Source organism: Dendrobates tinctorius, unplaced genomic scaffold (genome assembly GCF_039654945.1).
Source record: "Dendrobates tinctorius isolate UK_male_01 unplaced genomic scaffold, ASM3965494v1 ptg000117l, whole genome shotgun sequence".
Classification (NCBI taxonomy): Eukaryota; Metazoa; Chordata; class Amphibia; order Anura; family Dendrobatidae; genus Dendrobates; species Dendrobates tinctorius.
The window spans coordinates 9577780-9604669 of record NW_027361785.1 but is presented as its reverse complement, the minus strand read 5'-3'; the positions used below and the strand labels follow the sequence as shown (position 1 = coordinate 9604669).

Here is a 26890-nt window from a genome sequence, read left to right as displayed (position 1 = left end):
ACTCGCTCAGGGGGGACATAGGAATATATGACCCCCGAGGCGACTACCGGCACCTGGTATCAGGTGTAGCAGACCGGTGCCTGCTATTTGATCACCCGACCCAGGCCCAGGCATCCTCTTCTTTCTTCCAATCATCAAGAGGTTTTCATCTTGAGGGTTTCCCATCGAGGACAGGAAACCAACTGATGCGGAGAGAGGAGCCGCCCCTTTTATCTTGAAGGTTTCCTGTCCTCGCTGGGCGGATCCCCTCTCTCGTGGTGCCGTCATGTAGAATGGAAAAAATCTAGTGCATTAACACAAAGGTCAGATGCCTACTCCTGGTGCTCTTGAGCCAGTGGGAGCGGCTAAGGGTAAAGTAATCAAGTGCGTTAACACGAAGGGCAATATGCCTATTCCCAATGCCTTTGACCCAGTTGGAAAGGTCAACAGTAAATCTTATCAAGTGCATGAAAAACAATTAACAATGGCATGGCAGTGTTATTAATAATGCCTTTGTAGACTTTTTCTGCTTTAGGTTTATTTAAATTACTACTTCCAGAAATTCTGAACGTTATTTTATGGTCGATTATAATGTTGATGTTATATTGTGTATAGTTTTTAATTACTCCCTATTTATAATATCTTTCTATTGATATGTTCATTACTTTTCGGGTAGTGATAGTAAGTGGGTTTAAGAAATTTTACTGCACAGCTACTGTAAATAATGGTGGTTTCTAGAACTAAAATCTGTGAATTGGTGAATTATTAGAGCTGGCTACAATGCATGCGGTATAATAGTTTTTTGAGGCATGACAGATGTCATTATACAGGTATTCAGATTGTAGCTACGACCTTAATTATGGTTTACTTTCCACATTCCCCATTATGGGATCCTCATTGCAGGATGTTTAGCAACTGTTATTTTGCTGTAGTTACCGTATTATCGATCATAACTTGGTAGCATGGCATTGATAAAATTAATCTGTCAGAGCTCTGGAATTTTATTTTTTATTACTTGTGTGCACAGTCTTTCCATAGCATGTAGAAATGGTTGATGGCTTTATTAGGCATGGTTGATGGGGGTCGAATCCATTTAAGATGTCAAATGGCCTCTCTGGTGGCGGTTTAGGAGTCAGGTGGAAGTTGCAGACAAGTTAAGGTGGACTCATTTTAACTAATAGAGGATGTAAAACCTCATGGTGGTGAACAGGCTTGGCTTTGGTGGCCAGCCTCAAGGACATTGTAATGGTAACGTCAATCAGGGGCGGGCACAGTGGTTAAGCACAGGAGTGAGGATAATAGGGTCATTGGTGCCCTGAAAGTTTTCTGGCTCTGCTTGAATGGCAAGCCAGTGCATGCCACCCCTTTATGGCTGTCTGTCCTGGTTCTGTATGTCAGACAGCTGGGGATATCCAAGTACTTGTGAATCCCAATGTACTAGCACTTAACCTGACTCCTACTGTGATTGTTTTAATCCTGTGATTTAAATAAAGCTGCGGCCATTTTGACAACCAAAATAATGTGTTGTGTATTTATTCTAGTGCCTAGGTTTACTGTAGTTATGGTGGTTTTAAGATGGAGTAGGGGTCCGTCCCATATCCATAAGTCAAGATGCCACTAGATGGTGGCCCGATTCTAATGCATCGGGTATTCTAGAATATATATGTAGTTTATTTATGAAGTTTTAATAATAATGCAATAATGCACCCCCCAATCCTGATATGCATGGTCCTCTCACCCCCAATCCTGATATGCATGGTACCCCTCCCCCCCTATCCTGGTATGCATGGTCCCCTCACCCCCCAATCCTGATATGCATGGTCCCCTCACCCCCCAATCCTGGAATGCATGGTCCTCTCACCCTCCAATCTTGGTATTCATGGTCCTCTCACCCCTCTTCCCTGGTATGCATGGTCCCCCTCACCCCCCTTTCCTGGTATGCATGGTCCTGTCACCCCCCTTTCGTGGTATGCATGGTCCCCTCATGCCCCAATCCTGATATGCATGGTCCCCTCATCCCCAATCCTGATATGCATGGTCCTCTCATCCCCCAATCCTGATATGCATGGTACTCCTCACTCCCCAATCCTGGTAAGCATGGTCCCCTCGCCCCCCAGTCCTGGTATGCATGGTCCTCACCCCCCTTTCCTGGTATGTATGGTCCCGTCACCCCCCTTTCCTGGTATGCATGGTCCCCTCACCCCTCTTTCCTAGTATGCATGGCCCCCTCACCTCCCTTTCCTGGTATGCATGGTCCCGTCACCCCCCTTTCCTGGTATGCATGGTGCCCCTCACCTCCCTTTCCTGGTAAGCATGGTCACCCTCACCCCCTTATCCTGATATGCATGGTCACCCTCACCCCCCTATCCTGGTATGCATGGTCACCCTCATCCCCCTTTCCTGGTATGCATGGTCACCCTCACCCCCCTTTCCTGGAATGCATGGTCCCCCTTCCCCGCCATTGGTGGTATGCATGGTCCCCCTCACCCCCCTTTGCTGGTATGTATGGTCACCCTCACCCCCCTTTCCTGGTATGCATGGTCCCCCTCACCCCCCCATTGCTGGTATGCATGGTCCCCCTCACCACCCCATTGCTGGTATGCATGGTCCCCCTCACCACCCCATTGCTGGTATGCATGGTCCCCCTCACCACCCCATTGCTGGTATGTATGGTCACCCTCACCCCCCTTTCCTGGTATGCATGGTCCCCCTCACCCCCCCATTGCTGGTATGCATGGTCCCCCTCACCCCCCCATTGCTGGTATGCATGGTCCCCCTCACCACCCCATTGCTGGTATGCATGGTCCCCCTCACCACCCCATTGCTGGTATGCATGGTCCCCCTCACCCCCCCATTGCTGATATGCATGGTCCCCCCTCACCCCCCCATTGCTGGTATGCATGGTCCCCCTCACCCCCCATTGCTGGTATGCATGGTCCCCCTCACCCCCCCATTGCTGGTATGTATGGTACCCTCACCCCCCTTTCCTGGTATGCATGGTCCCCCCTCACCCCCTTTCCTGGTATGCGTGGTCTCTGTTAAATAAAAAAAATAGTTATATACTCACCTTCCGACAGCCTCCGATCTTCTTCCACGCGCCCGGCCTCGCGGTCCCAGTAATGCATTGCGCGAAACACCACTGATGACGTCACACTCTCGCGAGAGTGACGTCATCTCCGGTCTAAGGCGCAAGGCATTACTGGGACCGTGAGGCCGGGCGCGTGGAAAGAAGATCGGAGGCCGTCGGAAGGTGAGAATAACATTTTTTTTAATTTGATTATCTTTTTTACAGATCAAGGCCTGCCGCCCCATTGAGCGCTGCGCCCGATGCTGATTGGTCGCGGCCTCAGCCAATCAGCGGCAGGCGCAGATTACCATTACAAACAGCTGCGCCTGTCGCTGATTGGTCGAGGCCTGGCGGCCGCGACCAATCAGCGGCCCGCGATTTCGGTTACAGACAGACCTGATAAGACGTATATAATATACATATATACAGTGTGTGTGTATATATATATATATATATACACACACACACACACACACTGTGTGTATATATATATATATATATATATATATATATTTTACATAAGGGTATGTGCGCACGTTGAGTATTTTGGTTGCAAAAATCTCTGCAAGGTTTCTGATTCTTTTGGCAGCAAAAACACTGGGCTTTGGTGCATTTTTTTTTCCTGTAAATTCAATGGGTCAAAAACGCATAAAGAATTGCGGATTTAAACACACAGCAAATTGTGAAAGGAAAAATACCGATCATGTGTATAAACACTTCAGGATTCTCCTTGACTTTGCTGTCATAAGGACTCCCTAGGAAAAAACACCGCAAAAACGCACCGTCTGCACACAGCCTAAATTTGTATTTTTATGTAAAAAAATTAAATAAAATAATTAACGAAAAAAATACACGTGTCGTATCCCCATGTCCGGAACGACCAGCCATATAAAACTGTCACACTGGTTCACCCCTTCATTTTAAAAAAAACTAAATGAAAAACAAGGCAAAAACAATGCTTTTTCATCATACTGCCAAACAAAAACTGGAATAAAATGCAAAAAAAGGCGAATATAAATGAAAATGGTATGGCTGAAAATGTCATCTTGTCCAGCAAAAACCAAGCTGCAATACAGCTCCATCAGTCAAAAAATAAAAAGTTATAGCTCTCAGAATAAAGCGATGCAAACATAAGTATTTTTTCTATAAATTGTGTAAAAGCGCCAAAACATAAAAAAATATAAATGTGGTATCGCTGTAATCGAACCGACTACCCAAGAGAATAAAGCTGCCTTTATCAACTTTACCAAACGCAGAACTGCATTAGAGAAAAAATATTGGAATAGAACGGATAAAAAAAAACTGAATGTGCCCGAAAATGGTACCAATAAATTTGTCAACTCGTCCCACAAAAAACAAACCCTCACATGACTGTTGGCCATAATCTGGAAAAATTATAGCTCTCAAAATATGGCGATGCAAAAACCTGTTCGTATGTGAAGCTCTAAATTTTATTTTAAAACATAATGTCTTGAAATTCTTGGACAAATGCTAATTACAAAAAACTGGCACAGCCATGGGCACCCTGGTAGCATGTTCTTTTACAAACATGTTTCTAGCTGTTCTTCAAGAAAATGTTATCTATACTGGGCGTAACCCCTTTTTGAAGTATATCAGATTGTTTTTAAGAAATGTCGATGACATGTTCATTGTGTGGGCAGGAACTGAGGATCAATTCCAAGAGTTTGTAAAATATTTGAATACAACAAAGACAATGAACACGAGATTCACTTCAAATTTTGGAGGTTCACATCTAGTTTTTCTGGCCATTAAAATTGGGATCATTGAGGGCAATTTGAAGAGAGAGGTACACATGAAACCTACAGTGGGTACAGAAAGTATTCAGACCCCTTTAAATTTTTCAGTTTCATTGCAGCCATTTGGTAAATTCAAAAAAGTTAATTTTTTTCTCATTAATGTACACTTTGTATTCCATCTTGACTGAAAAAAACAGAAATGTAGAAATTTTTGCAAATTTATTAAAAAAATAAAAACTGAAATATCATGGTCATAAGTATGTAGTCAGGAGAAATTGCACAACAAATTTTGGTGTCCATTTTCTTCTCATATCCTTGTGAAACATGGATTTTTGTGATAACTCACTGTAAAATCCTTTTCTCCGAGACGCTCATTGGGGGACACAGGTACTGTGGGGTGTATGCTACTGCCGCCTAGAGACTGACACTAAGTGAAAAAAAGAGGTTAGCTCCTCCGCCGTATACACCCTCGTCTCGATTGCGGGTGGAAACCAGTTTGGTGCACAAGCAGTAGGAGATCAAATAAAAATCAGAGAACATCAACCTTAATGCAGGTAACAACATGTCTAGAAAATAACCACCCTAATCTCATACAGAGAGCATATTAATTAAATAAACAGAAGCCAACTTGGCTATCAGGGTGGGTGCTGTGTCCCCCAATGAGCGGCTCAGAGAAAAGGATTTTACGGTGAGTTATCACAAAAATCCATGTTTCTCCTTCGCCTCATTGGGGGACACAGGTACTGTAGGACGTCCTAAAGTAGTCCCTGGGTGGGAACTTGACTCACCGATCCAAGCTACATGCACCTCCTGCCTAAAGGTGAGCCACCGCTGCTTGGAGAATCCTTCTACCCAGGCTCACATCCGCTGAAGCCTGAGTATGGATATTGTAATGTTTAGTAAATGTGTGCAGGCTGGACCAGGTTGCTGCCTTGCAAACCTGTTCCGTCGAAGCCTGGTGCCGAAGCGCCCAAGAGGCGCCCACTGCCCGGGTAGAGTGTGTTCTGATCCCTGCTGGAATCGGCGCGCCTCTGATGCAGTAGGACTCCTGAATGGCCAAACGAATCCATCTGGCTATGGTCGATTTTGAGGCAGCGAGTCCCTTCTTGCCACCTTCAGGGAGCACAAACAGCACGTCTGACTGACGAAAAGCTGACGTACGTGACACGTACCTCCTGAGTGCTCTCACCAGGTCTGACGTATGCAGGGCCTTTTCCACGTGGTGTACCGGTGCTGGACAAAAAGAGGGCAAGACAATATCCTCACTAATGTGAAACGAGGCAAAAAAGGAGGAGCTGGTCTAAGAACCACCTTGTCTTTGTGAAAGGTCAGAATCGGGGCTCGCCAAGATAATGCTGCCAGCTCCGAGACCCGCCTGATTGATGTTATAGCTACCAGGAACACCACCTTCCAGGAAAGGTATGACAAAAAGACATCCTGTAGCGGCTAAAATGGAGCTTCCTGCAGAACACTTAGGACCAGGTTAAGCTACCAGGCGTCCATAGGTGCCTTATAGGGAGGTACCAAGTGGGAGACCGCCTGGATGAAAGTCTTTACCTGCAAGTTGGTAGCAATCCTGCGCTGAAAAAGGATGGATAAAGCCGATATCTGTCTCCTGAGAGAACTGGGGGCCAAGCCTGAGTCTAGGCCAGACTCGATAAAAGCCAAGATATTAGGGATGGAGAATCTCAGTGGGGAACAACCATTGCCTCGACACCATGCAAAGAAAACCTTCCAGGTGTGATGGTAAATTCGTGCTGAGGCAGGCTTCCGGGAACTAACCATTGTAGCAACCACTTTGCACCCAAATCCCGCCTGCATCACAATACAAGATTCAACGGCAAAGCCGTCAAACACAGGGCCCCCGAGTTCGTGTGGCAGATCAGCCCCTGAGAAAATGCATCTTGGCGCTCTGGCAGTCGCCATGGCACGTCGACGAACAGCTGCACTAGATCTGCGTACCACACCTGATGAGGCCAGTTTGGGGCCAGCAGAATCATTGGCACCCCTTCTGCCTTGATCTTCTTGATGACCCTCGGAAGTAGTGGCAGCAGGGGAAATAGGTATGGGAGGCGAAACTGATTCCATGGCAGAACCAGCACATCCACGGCAATTGCCTGCAGGTTCCGGAACTGAGCGACACATACGGATACCTTGGCGTTCACCCTGGAGGTCATCAGATCCACATCCGGTGTTCCCCACCATTGGCAAATCTGCTGAAAGACCTCTGGGAGTAGTGACCATTTCCCGGACGCAAGCCCCTGCCGGCTGAGGAAATCTGCTGCCCAGTTCTCTACCCCCTGGATGTGGACTGCCGATATCACCGTGCGGTTCCTCTCGGCCCAGCGAAGCACGTGTCCTACCTCGCGCATTGGTTGCCCTGCTGCGGGTGCCCCCTTGGTGATTTATTTAAGCCACCGCCGTGGCATTGTCTGACTGAATCCGGACAGGGCGGCCTGCTAGAAGGTGATGAAACCATTGCAGAGTTAGCCGGATCACCTGTATCTCCAACAAGTTGATCAGGAGGCGTGCCTCCTGCGGTGTCCACCATCCCTGGGTTGTGTGGTGGCGAAAAACCGCTCCCCAGCCGAGGAAGCTGGCGTCTGTTGTGACCACCAGCCACTGATCTGGGGGAAAGAGTTTCCCCTGAAGAAGGGAGGAATTGATTGTCCACCACTCTAGTGACTGACATGAGAGAACAACTGGCACCGATGATCGAGCGTGAACGGGTTCTTGTCCCAGGATGACAAGAGGGCGTGCTGCAGGGGGCGAAGATGGAACTGGGCAAACGGGATCGCTTCCATCGCCGCCACCATTTTTCCTAGAATCCTCATGCAGAAAACTGATGGTGTGAGGGACTGGTTGGCGCAGTACCCGCACTCCCTGCCGAAGGGCTGGGGCCTTGTCTCAAGGGAGTATTACCAACCCTCGGCAAGTGTCGAAGATCATCCCTAAAAAGGAAATTCTCTGAGCTGGAACAAGGGATGACTTCTTTACATTGACCAACCACCCTAAGCGGGCAAGAGTATCTAGCGTGATGCTGACACTTTCCTCGCATGCCGGCCTTGAAGGGCCCTTGACCAAGAAGTCGTCTAAGTAGGGGAATAAGACTATGCCCCGGGAGTGCAGGATAGCCATGGGGACTGCCATGACCTTTGTGAACACTCTGGGGGCAGTGGCTAGCCCGAAGAGCAGTGCTGCAAACTGAAAATGTAGACCGTTGATGGCAAAGCCTAGAAACCTTTGATGCGGAGGGAAAATGGGGATATGTAGATAGGCGTCCTGAATATCGATAGAGGCCAAGTACTCCCTGCCCCATTGCCAATATGACTGAACGGAGAGACTCCATCCGGAAATGTCTGATCCTGATAAGCTCCTGAACAAGTTTTAGATCCAAAACAGGGCCGACAGTCCCATCCTTTTTGGGGACTGCAAACAGATTGGAATAGAAGCCCTGAGTCTTCTCGTTTTCCGGTACTGGAATAATGACTCCGTTGTGGCTGAGCGAATTGATGGCTCCTAGTAGAGCCTTTGCCTGGGTATCCACTTTGGGAAGACAGGAAAGAAAAAATCGTCTTGGGGGGTACCTGACAAATTCTATCTTGTACCCTGTGGACACCAGCTCTCTCACCCATGTGTCGTGTGCGACATTGAGCCAGGCGTGGTGAAACCAGAGGAGGCGGCCGCCTACCTTGCTGGTGCCGCCTGACAAATGCCCTGAGTCATTTGACTGAAGATCTTTGGGACCTGGATCCCCTCGACCTGGAATGGTTAGTACACATCCTCCCCAATGGGTTGGCTCTATATGAGACCTGTCAGTCCCTATTCTGGTTGGGGCGCCCTGACACGGAAAAATAAGCAGCCGTAGTCCACCCGGGGTTGCGAAAGGCCCAAAAACGCACCTGAAACTGGTGACGAAATGGCGGTTTGACCTTTTGTTGAGGAAGAAAACCGCTCTTGCCTCCTGTGGAGTCAGAGATGAGTTGATCTAACTTCTCTCCGAACAGGCGGCCACACTGGTATGGTAGCACTGCCAAGGACTTTTTTTAAGCTGAATCGGCCTGCCATGTCCTTACCCATAGCGCTCTCCTAATGGAAATTGCATTTGCGGCCGCAAGTGCCGCGCAGTTGGCCGCATCTAAAGATGTATTGATGAAGTAGTCCCCTGCCATGGCTATCTGATTTGTGATTTCTGATACTTCAGCTGGTAGGTCCATGTCTTGCAAGGCTCTATTCAGTGATTCTGATCAAGAAATCATGGCCTTGGCTACCCACGCTGCCGTGAACGAGGGAGAGAGTGCTGATCCCGATGCCTCAAACACTGAGCGAGCCAAATTCTCTATGAGACGATCAGTGGGATCCTTAATAGAAGAACCACTAGGTACGGATAGTAGAGTTTTTGTAGCCAAGCGCGACACAGGTGGATCCACCGTTGGGGATTCCGTCCACACTTTACGGAGATCCGGGGCAAAAGGATACTTCGCCTCGAGTACCTTCTGGCCCAAGAAACGCCTGTCCGGCCGTTCTCTGTGTCGTTGCACTATATCCTCAAATTCAGGGTGAGTGCAAAATACTCTATGGACGCTTGACTCGCTTAAATGACACCTTATGGCCCAAAGCCAGAGTAGAATCATCCTCAATCCTCAGAGTCTGGTCGACGGTTTCTAGGAGACTGACAACCGTTTCCTGGCCACCCAGCGTATCTAGGTCAAGAGGTTTGTCCGAGTCGTAGTCCGAGCCTTGCTCGCTATCAACTGCTGGTGACGGGGAGCGAGAAGCAGAGCTCATTGATGCCGGGGCACCGGATGGACCGGGAGACTTGTGGGTTTCAAGGTGCTGAACACATGTCTAGATTAATTCCTTGAGAGGGCTAGTTTCCAAAATGGGGTCACTTGTGGATAGTTTCCACTGTTTAGGTACATCAGGGGCTTTTCAAACGCGACATGACATCCGCTAATTATTCCAGCAGTTCAAAAAGTCAAATGGTGCTCCTTTCTTTCCGATCCCTGCCATGCCCTGCACCCAAACAGTAGTTTTCCTCCACATATGGGGTATCGGCACACTCAAAAGAAATTGCACACAAATTGTATGGTGCATTTTCTCTTGTTACCTTGTGAAAATGCAAAATATTGGGCTAAAGCAATATTTTTGTGTTAAAAAGTAAAGTGTTTTTTTTTTCCTTCCAAAGCACTTGAAGAGTTAATACATTTCTTGAATGTGGTTTTGAGCACTTTGAGGAGTGCAGTTTTTAGAATAGTGAAACTTTTGGGTATTTTCTGTCATATAGGCCCCCTATGTCACTTCAAATGTGAAGTGGTCTCTAAAAAAATGGTTTTGTAAATGTTAGAGAAATCACTGATCAACTTTTAACCCTTCTAACTTCCTAACAAAACAAAATTGATGCAGATGTAAAGCAGACATGTGGGAAATGTTATTAACTATTTTGTGTGACATAACTGATTTAAGGACATAAGAATTAAAAGTTTGAAAATTGAAAAAATTTTGCCAAATTGCCGATATTTTCACAAATAAACACAAATCAAATAGAACAAATTTTACCACCACCGTTGAAGTACAATATGTCAGAATCAGCGGGATCCACTGAAGTGTTCCAGAATTATTACCACCTCAAGTGACAGAGATCAGAATTGTAAAATTTGGCCTGGTCATGAAGGTGAAAACAGGCTTGAGAGTTAACGGGTCAAGGTCTGTTTTTGTTTCTCCTATGACAAGGACAGGCCAGCAATGTAAAATCTCGGAAAACTCCTTTAACAGCTTATTTTTAACAATTATCAAATGATTTGACAAAAGAGAAATCAAACAAAATCCATATTCGATGTGACCACTCTTTGCCTTCAAAACAAAATCAATTCTTGTATGTACACTTGATCACAGAATCTCGAACAAGAAGATTGTTACAAACATTTTGGAGAACTAATCACATATCTTCTGTGGATGTAGGCCTGCCCAAATCCTTCATTGTCTCCATGTTACCCCAGACAAATTCGATGATGTTGAGATCAGGGTTCTGTGGGGGCGATATCATCACTTCCATGACTCATTCTTCTTTGCTAACAATAGTTTTTATTGATATTGGCTCTATGTTTGGGGTAGTTTTACTGCTGCAGAATACATTTCGAGAAAATATGATGCCTTCCTCATGGTGTTGCATGATGGATAAGCATCTCCCAGTATTTATCAGCATTGAGGACACTATTAAGCCCTTAGTGACAGAGCCATTTTGCAGCTTAATGACCAGGCCAATTTTTACAATTCTGACCACTGTCACTTTGAGGTTATAACTCTGGAACGCTTTAACGGATCCTGCTGATTCTGAGATTATTTTTTCGTGACATATATTTTACTTCATGATAGTGGTAAAATTTCTTCTATTTGACTTGTGTTTAGTTATAAAAAAAACGGAAATATGGCGAAAATTTTGCAATTTTCAAACTTTAAATTTTTATGCCCTTACAACAGAGAGATAGGTCACACAAATTTCATCTCTGATATGCCTGTCTCTCAGAGAATGACTGTTATTTGGGTGATTTGTGATAGGTTCTCTAAGATGGTTCATCTTGTACCACTCCCTAAGTTGCCATCTTCCTCTGAGTTGGTGCCCCTGTTTTTGCATCAGGTGGTTCGCTTGCACTGGATTCCTGAGAACATTGTATCTGACAGAGGAGTTCAGTTTGTGTCTAGATTTTGGAGGACTTTCTGTTCCAAGCTGGGAATTCAGTTGTCCTTCTCCTCTGCTTTTCACCCTCAGACCAATGGGCAGACGGAGAGAACAAACCAGACCTTGGAGTCGTATTTGAGATGTTTTATTTCCGTTGATCAGGATGATTGGGTTTCATTTTTGCCCTTGGCCGAAATTGCTTTAAATAATAGAGCTAGTTCTGCCACTTTGATGTCACCTTTTTTTTGTAACTTTGGGTTTCATCCTCAATTTTCTTCAGGGCAGGTGGAGCCTTCTGCCTGCCCAGGTGTTGACACTGTGGTGGAGAGAATGCACCAGATCTGGGACCAAGTGGTGTATAAGTTATCTCTCTCCCAGGAAAAGGCCCAGCGGTTTTCCAACCGACATAGGACCATTGGTCCCCAGTTTAAGGTTGGTGATATGGTTTGGTTATCATCAAAAAATATCGCTATGAAGGTGGCTTCTCCTAAGTTTAAGCCTAGATTTATTGGACCTTACAAGATTTTGGAGATTATTAATCCGATCTCTTTTCGTTTGGCTCTTCCTGTCACATTTAAAATCCATAATGTGTTTCATAAGTCCTTGTTGAAGAGTTTTGTTGAACCAGTTGCTTTATATCCAGTCAGCAATTCCAGTCACCCAGTCATCATCATCCTGCTAAGGTGCTTGGTAATCAGCCTCACTACCTTCCTTCACCAAAAGAGGGAGTTCATCAGACCTCAATGGTGAAGGGGAAATGAACTCACAACACACAACTTTTAAATGAAGGTCTTTATTAAGGGGGAAAAATCCAAACCTACAGGGCCCTATGTATGTAGTGATTGACACCCACCCTTAGCACATAAATGAACTGTGGTTTATCACATATTTGGGAAGCAGAGTTCAAATTCCCTAGCCACAACTGTTCTCAAACAAGAAATCACTTAACTAGAACCTGCCTGACAAAGTGAAGTAGACCAAGAGTTCATCAAAGGATATTTGCTGCGATCAAAAGAAAGTCTGGAACAAATGAGAAACAAAGTAAAAGGTTATCAATCCATTAGGGCTTTGGGACTCCAGCGAACTACAGTGAGAGCCTTTATCCACAAATGGAAAAAACATGCATTAGTGGTGAACCTTCTCAGGAGAAGCCGGCCAACCAAAATTACCCCAAGAGCGCTGCAAAGACTCATTCAAAAGATCACAAAAGACCCCACAACAACATGCAAAGAACTTCAGGCCTCAGTTAAGGTTAGTGTTGATGACTCCACCATAGCAAAGAGACTGAGCAAAAATGGCCTGCATGGCCGAGTTCCATGAGAAAACCACTGCTGAGGAATAAGAACATAAAGGCTCATCTCAGTTTTTCCAGAAAACATCTTGATGATCCCCAAGACTTTTGGGATGTGGACTGACGAGACACAAAAGTTGAACTTTTTGGAAGGAGTGTGTCCCATTACATCTGGCATAGAAGTAACAGCTTTTCAGAAAAGGGACATCATACCAATATGGTGATGGTAGAACGATGGTTTTGGGGCTGTTTTGCTGCTTCAAGACCTGGAACACTTGCTGTGGTAAATGGAACCATGAATTCTGCTGTCTACCAAAAAATCCTGCAGGAGACTGTCCGGCCATCTCTTAATGATGACCTCAAGTTGAAGCGCACTTGGGTTATGCAGCACGACAATGATCCAAAACACAGCTGCAAGTCCAGCTCTGAATGACTTAAGAAAAACAAAATTAAGAAAATTGGAGTGGCCTAGTCAAAGTACTGACCTTCATCAGATTGAGATGCTGTTGCATGACCTTAAAAAGGTGGTTCATGCTCTGAAACCCTCCAAAGATGAGGGGGACAAAATTCCTCCATAGTGTTGTAAAAGACTCATTGCTAGTTTTCGCAAACACTTGATTGCAGTTGTTGCTGCTAAGGGTGGCCCAACCAGTTATTAGGTTTTGGATTTTTTTCCCTTAATAATAAAGGCCTTCATTTAAAAACTGCATTTTGTGTTCACTTGTGTTATCTTTGTCTAATATTTAAATGTGTTTGGTGATATGAAACATTTAAGTGTGACAAATATGCAAAAGAATAGGAAATCAGGAAAGGGTCAAACACTTTTTTACACAACTATATTTACAGTCACCAAAACTCACTTCCCCCCCCCCCCCCCCCAATTCTTTTCAAACTAGATGATGCTCTGCTACTCAGTGATGGCATGGAAATCTTCATTAAACTTTATATGATCTAGGCTAGCGGGAAACGTTACCTTAGTGGTTTATTTTGTAGCTCAGACTAGATGTATTTAATGTGGTAGGCAAACAGACGACTAGACATGATCCCATGCTTTGGAAATTTTAGCACTTAAAATTTTATCCTACTATTTTCTATATTCCAGTTAAAAGCATTACAAACATAAATGTCAAACACTACATTTAGAGATGATCATTCATCAAGAAGAAAAAAGACAGAAAGCAAAAGTCATACTTTGTCCCTACATATACGAGTAACAGTCAAGAGGATTGATGGAATAGAAGTGCAATATCAAATGCAGTCCATAGACAAGAGTGATTTCTGGATGAAAATAACCTCATACAGCCACATTAACTGTTTTCACTCCTCTTGCAGGAGATACCGAAGATAAGAATGTGAATGCTAAAGTTTTTGCTTATATAAAGACATGGACATGATGTAATTCTATTCTAAAGAAGCTCCCCTCATATCAAACTTATTATATATATTGCAATCATCATATTATATGGCACTGTGCACTTATAATTGCTCATTTTGCCCTTTTACATAACTATTTTCTCTGCTCTATGCAGAAATAGGAAGAGTCTTTTTCCGTGCACAAGTCTTCGGCTGAGTTCAAACATAGCGTTCTTTTTGCGTTTTTTGCAAAAAAAGCATCCCATGCAATCCTATGGCATTCGCACATGCTGTGCTAATGCTGCATATTTTTCCGCAGCGGAATTGCATCCCGGAAAAATACGCAGCATGTTCATTCTTTGTGCGGAATTGCGGGAAAATCTGCACACATAAGATTGCATTGTTCCACTTACTTTGCATGTGGCTATGCCCACCATGCAAAAAGTAAGTGGAAAATTTGCGTATATGGTACCCACGGTCTGGAGGAGAGGAGACTCTCCTAATGGCTCTGGGTACCATATCCCTGTGTAAAAAAAGAATTAAAATAAAAAATCATGTTATTCTCACCTTCCCTCGCAGCATCACCAGGCCTCAGTGATGCTCCCGGAAAGTCCCGTTCCTTTGATTACGTCGCGGTCATTGTCGCAAGGCATCTCTGGGAACGGGACTTGCCCGGAGCATCGCGATGAACCGGCGTCCCCCGCAGCATTCCTGAAGGTGAGAATATCACGATTTTTTAGTTTTTTAATTATTTTTAACATTATATCTTTTTACTACCGATGCCGCAAAAGCAGCCTCAATAATAAAAAGTTGGTCACACTCGTCAAACACTATTTTTGAGTGTGACAAACCTGTCAATCAGTTTTCCAAGCGATGCTACAAATCGTTTGGAAAACGCTAGCATTCTGCAAGCTAATTATGCTTGCAAATCACTAGTTTTTCCGCTGGAAATACATGGGAATTTAAAATGCGGATTTCTCGCATATTTCCTGCGGAATGGAATTCCGGAATTCCCGTGGGAATTCCACACGTATTAACATAGCCTTCCCCCTCTTCAACTCTTGACCCAGCTACTCCGCTTCTCCCCTTGCCATGGAGTTTTGCAGTGATGACTCATGCAGGGAAAAAGAGACTTCCTGTTTCTACACAGAGCTTAGAAGGATTCAGCAAGTCAGTATGTAATCATGTGATGTCATAGACTTAATGGAAAAGAGAAGAATTAACTGAATAGAAGGGCAAAATGAGCAATTGTAAGCACACAGTGCTGTATAATATGATGACTGCAATATATTATTAGGATAACAATTTTGATGGAAATACTTCTTTAACAAAACAAGGACTGGACGGGAATCAAAGTGGTGGAAACAATGTAAAATCAGTTTTATATTAGGTATTTAAAGGAGTTATCTGACTCTTGAAAATTTTGTGCAAATGGCTTCACGCAGTAAAATTTCTCTCTTACTTATGTATTGTCTGTAGCCCAGATAACTGTAGATCAGTCTCACATGCAATCCTATCACCTGCTTGTGTTATGTTCTGTACATTGAACACTGGTTTCTCTCCTCTCTCTGATGTACAACAAGCATAACACAGCTTTTATCTCCACAGCTCTCTGGCTCACCCCTACCTCTTCGGCTACGTGTCCATGATCAGGAAATGCTGAGTTCCACATTAGAAGCACAGTGGATGGCATTTATAGAAATCCCATGATCACTGCGCTTCTATTTACCGCTGCGTAAACTCACCCATGGTGTGGGTTTACAAGCAGCAGCATGCCAATTTCTGTAGTCTCCACTGCGCGTTTGGACCAATTGAATTTAATTACATGCGGTGAATCCGCGTGTACTGACAAGCAAGTGCAGTAATCAGAACGCAGCATTTCAGAGGCTTTGAAAATACGCTGCATCCAAAACGTTGCTATTCCTGATCGTGGAGTCGTAGCCTTAGGCTAAGTGCACACGTAGCAGAAAATTTCTGCTAAAAAATCTGACTCCCTTCCCAGAAACCGCGCATTTTTTGTCTTCACGGTTTCCGCGCGTTTTCGTCGCGTTTTTTACGCGTTTTTCCGCGCGTTTTCAAATGCATTGAACAAGCCAGAAATGCGGAAAAATCCGCAAAATTAATGAGCATGCTGCGTTTTTTACCGCGATGCGTTTTTTTCGCGGTAAAAAACGCATCAATGTGCACAAAAAGTGCAAAATGCATAGAAATGAATGGGAAGTTTCTTTTTCACTTTTTCCCGCGGATTTTTTGGCAAATCCGAGGGAAAAACCGCAAAAAAAAACGCTGTGTGTGAACACAGCCTCAAGGTACTGTCACACTTAGCGATGTACCAATGATCCCGACAACGATATGGATCGCTGATGCATCGCTAAGTGGTCACTAGTGAGCTGCCACACAGGCAGATCTCACCAGCGACATAGCAGCGGTCGGGGGTCGCTACTTACCTGTCAGACGAGGCGATCCTGACGTCCTCCCGCCCGCGTCCACGCGTCGCTCGTCGGCGCCACAGGAAGCCCAGTAGGAAGCTGACGACGAGAAACGGCCCAGGCCGTACTCGCACGATCAGCGATAATCAGCGGGGGAGCCGGTCGGAGGTAAGTATCACACATAGCGATATCACTAGCAATATTGCTATAACGTCACAAAAACCAGTGATGTTACAGCGATATTGCTAGCGATATCGCTTAGTGTGACAGGCCCTTTAGTCTCTGAAATGATTCGGTTTCTCATGCTGGGTAGCAGTTTGTGCAGTGAGCAATAAAATAATATAGCAATGTCTAGCTGCAGATTTGTTTAGGTGTTAAGACAAGAAGTGATTACTGCACTGCCTCGCATTGTATAATAGTGGCATTGTCTACAAGAGATGATACAGTATATCTCATTGGGACTGTAGTTGATGGTAATTCCATCCACTGCTCTAGCAGCATCACCACTACAATAAAGCACAGAGCGAGGAAAGAGAATGACAATAAAAAAAAAATGAATTATTAATAACGTCTTACTTTTTTCCTTTGGGGGACATTATAAGGTGAGCATTCAGCCAAACAGGCTTTTTTTAAGTTTGTAAAATGTCTTTAGGAAAGAGTTGGACATTATAGCGCATTAATTCATTTAATAGTGTGGCATTGGGATCGAAAAGGAAACAGATTAAGATTTTGAATATGTTGAAGGAGGTGCAGCACACCGTGGTCCAGTTGGTTGAAATTAATAAGAAGTCTATTTTTAAAATCACAATAAAAAACAACAATGTATTTATGTGCTCATGGGTTCATTTTCCAAGTAAGCAGAAATTTATTTATTGAGATTTTAAAAGCGGTGTGCCTCCTATGAAGTGTCTGATATCTTAAAGGGGTTGGCCACTTTACCAGATGTGTTGGAGACATGATCTTGTGGAACTTACTATTATATAGTTTCACCCTTTTTATACTGCAGCTTTCCTCAGACTGCACAGCTAACCTGTCTATGAAATGGCTCTTGTTGAAGGAGGATGTGATGAGATTAGTCCATCAGCCTCCTGCAATAGAAGAAACGTTTGTTGGCGGTTTTTCAATTGAACTAGGCTAGGCCATTACTATATAATAGTAAGCAAAAATCAAGTGCTCCAACACATCTGTTAAGATAAAGTGGCCAAACCCATTAATTCATTTTGCAGCCAGCAATAATCAGTGCATCACAAATACTATAAAAGGTAAACAGTGCACACTTTTTCATGAGAGCCAATTGCAAAAGTGATTTCGATCCCCAATTGTATATAAATTGCTACGGACACACGGCCATCGATCCTCTCATATCAGAGAATCAGGCCAATTATGCTAATGATACTCTGCTCAATCTCTGTAAGAGTTTAGTCCAAGTGTCATCTTAGTGATTTTCTTATATGAAAGAGTCACAGCACAGGTGCAGAGAAGATGGAAAACAATTTCTCCATTGTCTCTGTGCGCATACATCGGACTGCACTTGGATGACATCCGAGTGCTTTCCAATGTTACACATGCACCCATAAACTTGATTGGATGCACGTGATCTGACTATCAGCTGCACCTGCAGCATGCTGCAAATGTCTTCTTATGTCGAATCGGCATGAGAAAAATAAAATTGATGATCTGCACTGCTCCATAGTATAACATTGGTCCTGTGCTATTCATTAACACATCACATAGCACTAGGCTGAGATCTATGCTAATGTAAGTGAGCCCTTTAAGTTAAAAAAACAAAAATCGCCAAAAGGTGGACAACTACTTTAACCCCTTCAGGACAAATGATGCACATTTACAGTGCCTTGCAAAAGCATTCGGCGCCCAGGAACTTTTCAACCTTTTCCCACATATCATGATTCAAACAAAGATACCAAATGTACATTTTTGGTGAAAAATCAACAACAAGTGGGACACAATTGTGAAGTTGAACGAAATTTATTGGTTATTTTAAATGTTTGTGGAAATTCAAAAACTGAAAAGTGGGGCGTGCAATATTATTCGGCCCCTGTACTTTCAGTGCAGCAAACTCACTCCAGAAGTTCATTGTGGATCTCGGAATGATCCAATGTTGTCCTAAATGACTAACGATGATAAATATAATCCACCTGTGTGTTATCAAGTCTCCGTATAAATGCACCTGCTCTGTGATAGTCTCAGGGTTCTGTTTGATGCACAGAGAGCATCATGAAGACCAAGGAATATAACAGGCAGGTCCGTGATACTGTTGTGGAGAAGTTTAAAGCCGGATTTGGATACAAAATGATTTCCAAAACTTTAAACATCCCAAGGAGCACTGTGCATGCGATCATACTGAAATGGATGGAGTATCATACCACTGCAAATCTACCAAGACCTGGCCGTCCCTCTAAACTTTCTTCTCAAACAAGGAGAAGACTGATCAGAGATGCAGCCAAGGGGCCCATGATCACTCTGGATGAACTGCAGAGATCTACAGCAGAGGTGGGACAGTCTGTCCATAGGACAACAATCAGTCGTACACTGCACAAATCTGGCCTTTATGGAAGAGTGGCAAGAAGAAAGCCATTTCTCAAAGATATCCATAAAAAGTGTTGTTTAAAGTTTGCAACAAGCCACCTGGAAGACACACCAAACATGTGGAAGAAGGTGCTCTGGACAGATGAAACCAAAATCGAACTTTTTGGCAACAATGCCAGACGATATGTTTGGCGTAAAGGCAACAGAGCTCATCACCCTGAACACACCATCCCCACTGTCAAACATGGTGGTGTCAGCATCATAGTTTGGGCCTGCTTTTCTTCAGCAGGGACAGGGAAGATGGTTAAAATTGATGGGAAGATGGATGGTGCCAAATACAAGACCATTCTTGAAGAAAACCTGTTGGAGTCTGCAAAAGACCTGAGACTGGGATGGAGATTTGTCTTCCAACAAGACAATGATCCCAAACATAAAGCAAATTCTACAATGGAATGGTTCACAAAAACGTATCCAGGTGTTTAGAATGGCCAAGTCAAAGTCCAGACCTGAATCCAATCGAGAATCTGTGAAAACTGCTGTTCACAAATGATCTCCATCAAACCTCACTGAGCTCGAGCTGTTTGCCAAGGAAGAATGGGCAAGAATTTTAGTCTCTTGATGTACAAAACTGATAGAGACATACCCCAAGCGACTTGCAGCTGTAATCACAGCAAAAGGTGGCGCAACAAAGTATTAAATTAAAGAGGCCGAATAATATTGCACGCCCCACTTTTCAGTTTTTGAATTTCCACAAAAATTTAAAATAACCAATAAATTTCGTTCAACTTCACAATTGTGTCCCACTTGTTGTTGATTCTTCACCATAAATCTACATTTGGTATCTTTATGTTTGAAGCATGTTATGTGGGAAAAGGTTGAAAAGTTCCAGGGGGCCGAATACTTTCGCAAGGTACTGTATATCATATGTCTTGTCCTTGACTTTGTTGCGGGCTTGATTTGAACCAAGAACTGTACGTTATGCTGTGCCACATTCACCATCATGGGTTTCCTCTAAATACTAACCCCACACTATTTGATTGACTCCCTAAGCAAAGTTGGCAATCGCAAAATAAGGGACCTATATACTTGTGGCAAGTAGCCAAACTTTCTTACCTATATACAGTGCAATAGCTTTGTCCCCAACTAGCAAAACCCTGTAAGGGTGAGCACTAAACCTAACTTCTGTACTGTTCATCTCTAATCTAAGATGCCAACTCAATGTACCACGTTTTTATATTTCATATTATTCATAAAGTACAGTAATAGCCTACTTGTCATGTTAGCACAAACAGGCTATGAGATTTTCATAATTCATATTCATTCTATATAGTGTTGATATCTGTGAGATACTTACTGTTTGCCAAATACCATGGTTTATTATTGGACCACTGCTTGTCACTCGTCCTATTCCATTAAATTTCAGTTGAAGCTCAAGCTTTCCATTTCGAAGAGCAAGAACTATCCATGAGCTGCCCTGATGGCCACCAGCAAAGAAAAGGACACCTTCAGGATCAAACGTACGAAAGTCGAACTCTGCCACAAGTCTAATATGTTTCAAGATATAAAACAAACAAATCAACAATTTACGTTTCAAGTCCCTAAAAGACAGTATAACAAATAATATGTCATTAAACTAAAATGAAAGCTAAAACACTTTAATCCCTTCACAACCTATCACGTATAGGTATGTCTAAGGTTGCCTACCCCCTTTTGATGTGGGCTCTGGTGCTGAGCCCACATTCACCAGCGGCCGTTAACATGTTAAATGTCATTGTCAATCTCTGACATTTAACACGATCATGCCGGAAGCGCATCAAAAACCCATCTGCGCCCCTGTAACATGATCGCAGGACACAGATGGGTTTGCATGACAACCGGTGGATTACTAAGACCCCCGTGCTCGTCATTGCTGAGCTACTAGGAGCACTAGGAAAATAAAACCTAGACCTAATAGGCATGAAGGGCCTGGAAAATATTTCATGTTTTGGAAGAGGATTTTTAAAATTTTGATGGGAAGAAAAGGAAACCAGTATGCTAAATCTTGCAGTCCTGTTTATCTGTATGAACCACCACCACCATTGGTCTTGTGTGGGAACCTGTTAGAGCGATAAAAGTGAATTTTTTGGTTGACTTGTTCATTCAGTCATTCATTCAATTCTGTAGACACAGTGTGAAAGACAATGTTAAGACAGGACATTAGTGGAGTCAGTTCACTTCTTTAAACTAAAGGAGTTGTGCCACAAAAAAAAGTATATTTTAATAAACAAATCTTGGAAAAAAAATAAACTCCACAACTGGATGTGTTAAAAAAATGTTCCTGTGCTGAGATAATCTTACAAATGTGCCCCTGCTGTGTACTGTGTAATGGCTGTGTCTGACCGTGCAGGAACATGTCAGATATACCATATTTCATGACCAAGGTAGAAGGCGAACTTCTATACAGTCATTACAGCATGGGATCGCAACAGATTCTTTCTTTGAGGTAAAATATTGTTGAAAAACAGGCAGGGAAATGTTTTACTCAAAAAGAATGAGCTGTGAACCCATGCTGTAATATCTGTATACCCTTTAGCTTCCCTCACTGCTCAGGAGCTGTGGCATGATCAGACCATGTTCCTGTACGGTCAGACACGGCCATTACACAGTACACAGCAGGGGCACATTTATAAGATTATCTCAGCACAGGAACATTTTTTTTTTTTTAAAACACATCCAGTTGTAGAGTTTATTTTTATTCCAAGATCTGTTGATTAAAATATACTTAGTTCGTGGCACAGCCCCTTTAAGCAATTTTGCTGCACAAATAGCTACATGTAGAAACACTGAGCTACACATTACAAACAATGTTATTTTAAAATGTTATTGCCCTCCTTTTTACAAATAGAACAATCGGAGCTGTAATAGGTCAAGTTAGGAATTAAAAAGAAACCTGTTCAACGTCAAAGCAAGCTGTGTGTCAATGAGGAGTGAGAAACCATAAAAATCACCAAAGTCATTATTCTCAGTGTTAAGAAATACTAAAGAGAAAGACATGGGGACTGTTTCCATCACCAAGGCCAAAAAGGAAAACTCTACAGCCAAATTTAAGTCAGTTTTAAGTCAGAGTAGAGTTGTGCCAAGTATTCCTTTCTCCCTAATGGAGAAAGCTGAAAATGTTTTCAGAAAGAAAATCCAGACAAGGCTGAAGGCCAGGTGAACAGAAGCCATAGATAAATGATAGTATTCATAAGGTAGTACTTGTAAAAAGTAATAATTACTAAGATTTATAGAAACAAAAGGTGTATCAAGAAAAAAAAAAAAAAAAGAGGTAACCAGCTCACAAAGGCATTAGGCATTCTGAAGCACGGAACTCAAGGGACTACTTGCAGGAAAGTACGAAAAAGAAGAAAAGGTTCCAGCTTCATCAATTTGCAAAGTTTATTCAAATTTAAAAGGATCCCATGATCAAGATATACACAGCAATGCGTTTCAAACGCACAAACTGCGTTCTTTATTAGAGCTCTCATAGAGAACGCAGTTTGTGGATTGAAAACGCATTGCTGTGTATATCTTGATCATGGGATCCTTTTAAATTGGAATGTACTTTGCAAATTGATGAAGCTGGAACCTTTTCTTTTTCGTATAGAAATGAAGACAACTTTAACCAGTATTCAGCGATCTATTTCCTGATCTCATCCTATATCCATAGTGATACAGTAGTCTCCTTACCTGGTGGGCTGCTTTCTTTTAAACCGAAGCTTGATCACGGGTGTCCCACTGAACATCCTGCCAAGGTACAAAGACTTCATGCTCTTTTCCATTGCAAAAGGTACACATGGCATTATGTCCTGTAGGCAACAAAGTGAAAAAAGTACAAAGGAAATATGTAATTAGAGCATTACAAATAGGTCTAATGCTTAAGAAAATATACATTGTAAAGAGTACCTCGCAGGTGCTCATATCATGTGATAATTTTACTCCTCCTCGCCCATCACAGTGACATGAATAGCTTCCAGGAGTATTGACACAAGACTGTTCACAACGCTTCTCTTCACATTCATTTATATCTGTATTGTGAAAGATAAAGTTCTATGTTGAATAGGTTAGTTTCATCTGCAACTGTACATAGTAGGGGGTACTACAGGAGTTTTCCAGACACACAGATTAATAAAACAGTTTAAAGCCAATCACAAATGAAGAAACTTAACGAGAATCTGTTACCAGGTTTTTGCTACCCCATCTGACAGCAGTATGATGTAGGGACAAAGAACCCGATTCCAGCAATGTATCACTTAGTTTACTAGGAACAGCAGTTTTGATCAAATCAATGTTTTTGCAGATCTCGCAGTGATCTGAATTCTAAGACATTTATAACCTCGCCCACACCATTGATTAGCAACTTACTGAACACAGAAAGCTGCAAATCAGTGGTGGGTGCTGGGTTAAACAAAGCAGGATGACTAGACAGCACGAGGCAGCTAGTCCTCTAGTGAAAATGTCCTGCTGATAAAACACTGATTTTATTCAAACACCACACAGCTTATTAAATGACATATCATTAGAATCAAGCTCTCAGTCTCTACATCATACTTCTGCCAGATGGTGTAGCAAAAACTTGATGACAGATTCCCTTTAATAATTTTGTTGATAAAAATTACTGCTTTGTTCATGGGCTGTCACATGTGATGTGACTACTAGTTCCTTCCTGCTCTTTGAATGACTCAGCCATTCTGTGATGCGCACTGAAAGTTGATGACAATAGATGTGTGACTTGTGATCATAGGCATGTTTTGAGGGTGACTGGGGATGTGTACAAAGATGGTGGAAAGGACCGAGAGTCCCTTACATGTTTCACACAGAACAAGTAATCTTACCAACAAGAGACATTGGCCAGAGGGGATGGTGTTTGGTGATCCAGAGTGCTAGATTACACTATAATACTAATTGCTGCCATGCAGTACACGGAGTCTATATTTTGCCAATATCAGCACCTGCCACATTATTGATTGTAGGAGTGTTTCAAAATAGCACATAATAGGTGAAGTGGGAGGAATGTTAGGAAGGAGGAATTGTGTATATGCAGAGATTTATCCATCTTGAGACTGTAAAAGGAGTCTCAGGATGATGCTTTGCAGGTGGAGTGGGCAGGCACAGAGGATAGCCGTGAGGACTACATTTCGGCCTCTTGAGAAATGTAGTCCAAATGAACACACAATTTGCCTAATGCAACTAGAGATCCCTATTAAAGATCCTAAAGTAAAACATAACTTAATTATTTTGTAAAGGAAACACACATTTAAAATTACAGAACTAATGTGTGTGAGCGTACCACAAAAGTGATTTAGTGACAAAAATGCGAGGGCATATAAGTCCAATTTTATTATTTATTGCACTACCTTCATTGGCTCTAGCTGTAGAGGGAATTTCAGTATTACCATTCAAGGTGGAATTCACCCAAAAGCATCCCTTGATTCTCCAGCAGTGATCTGACTGTGAGATTGCACTGCGGAACAGTTTATGATTCCTTAGGGATAAAATCATCTATATATCACTAATGCCAGTGAGTTTTAATGCGATTTAATTTAAATCCAAGTTCGCTAAAATAGCAATCTGCTATATTTCAGGACAAATTAAAACAGTGGACCCAAAGGTGAACCCTAAGCTCTATTAAAACAAAGTAATTGATAGAGTGATCTATGGACGTGTTCTATGTTAGAATAGGACAGTGATGGCAAACCTTTTAGAGACCTAGTGCCCAAACTGCAATCAAAAACCCACTTATATTTTGCAAAGTGCCCTGAATACTGAGATTTTAGATTAGAAAGACAACTCGTACATTAGCGCGCTATGGAGTCAATATCAAAGAACTTGTAAGTGCTGCACTCCAAGCCTGATACTAGCCACCAGTTGTAGTGGAGGGTCTGTTCTTGAGAATGGAGAGAATTTTCAATCAAAAGTATAATTGCAAAGTTGTTTGTTTTCACAACCTTTTTGCAATTGCAACCCTTTATCATGATGAGAACAAACCCTTTAAGGCAGGGCTATATCAAACTCAAATACACAGAGACCCAAAGTTAAAAACTTGCAGAAAGTTGCAGACCAACCTTGATATTTGTTAAAAAAAAAGTCTACAATCGAGGACATTTTTCCTTATCAACTAAAACGATTAACTTTTGGAATTATAGAGGAATAATATGTTATGTAACAGCAGTAAAAAACATATGGCCCAATGACCTAATTAAAAATATGTAACAACAAAGGATAAAAAAAATCTTGAATAAAACAGATAATAAAGTATGATGCAAACAAAAGTGCTCCCAAACACAGTATAATACCCTCACAGTGAATTCCTCCACATGCACATTTTGACGACTCTACTGTACCTCCCTCAGTTCCCGAAACAAAGAATGGTGATCCCATCACAGTATGATTCTCCACACAGCCCTCCATACAGTATAACGGGCACATAAAGTCCTCCATACAATACAATGGCTTCACATAGATCTCCATCAAGTATAATGGCTCCACATAGTCCTCCAAACAGTGTAATAGGCCCCACATAGCCCTACATAAAGTGTAATGGGCCCCACATAGTGCTCCATGCAGCATAATGGCCCCACACGATGCTCCATAATACAAAATTGCCACACATAGTGCTCCAAAGTGCTCCACACTGTATAATGGCTGCACACCATGCGCCATACTGTATAAGGGCCCCACAAGATGATCCACACTGTAATGGCCTCACAGTGTTTCAAGCTGTTCAATGTGCCTACATAGTGCTCTATACAGGATGCTCACATTAAAAAAATAAATACCGTATGTACTCATGTATAAGCAGAACCGGAGTATAAGCCGAGGTACCTAATTTTGACACAAAAAACTGGGAAAACTTATTGACTCGAGTATAAGCTGGGTATGTATTGTCCCCTAATCCCTATTCTGGTATGCATGGTTCCTCATCCCCATCCTTGTCTGCATGGCTCCTCATCCCCATCCTTGTCTACATGGCTCCTCACCCCCATCCTTGTCTACAGGGCTCATCATCACCATCCTGGTATGCATGGCTCCTCATCCCCAATGGAAAAGGCAGCAGCCTTTTCGCACCACGAGGCCGGCTATCGGAAAATTAGAGATGAGCAAACGGCATATGGACCACCGGATTCCAACACTTGGAATATATGTACACACCCTGGTAAAGTCAGAGCCAACTCTCAGATAACCCCAGACTACTCGCAGCCACCACCACTCTGTTTCGGTCGAATGGACACGGTTAAAACGGTAGCTTATGGCTTCGAGGTGTAGTTACAGAACAGAAGGAACTGAACTATTAAATTTTATATTTAATCCAAAGGGAGACAGTGTTTATGAAAAATATACAAAGGATTATATAAAGGGGACAAATCAACACAGCATAAACAGTTTCATAAAATAAAAAGGGATTAACAGAAGACTTACTACACCGATCGCAGAGACGATTCAGTTTAGCTGAAGGAGAGCGCTTTGTTTTGTCTGTCAAGAAGGGGTCCCTACATACACAGGATATGTAACTCTGTATAAACACTGATCATAATTGTAGGGCATCATGGTGGCTCAGTGGTTAGCAGTGTAACCTTGTAGTGCTGGAGTCTTGGGTTCAAATCCCACCAAGGAGAACATCCGCATGGAGTTTGTATGTTCTCCCCGTATTTGTGTGGGTTTCCTCCGGGTTCTCCAGTTTACTCCCACACTCCAAAGACATACTGATAGGGAATTTAGATTGTGAGCCCCATAGGGGACAGCGATGATAATGTGTGTAAAGTGCTGCGG

General features: G+C 42.9%; 1 protein-coding gene across 1 annotated transcript in view; it reads right to left on the bottom strand.

Annotated features, from left to right (window-relative positions):
- GAS6 (growth arrest specific 6) overlaps positions 1-26890 on the bottom strand; it is a 147768-nt gene that overhangs the window by 19207 nt on the left and 101671 nt on the right. The window contains 3 exon segments of the mRNA XM_073590521.1: positions 20457-20646; positions 22811-22929; positions 23027-23148. Coding sequence (XP_073446622.1) covers positions 20457-20646; positions 22811-22929; positions 23027-23148 — 431 coding nt within the window.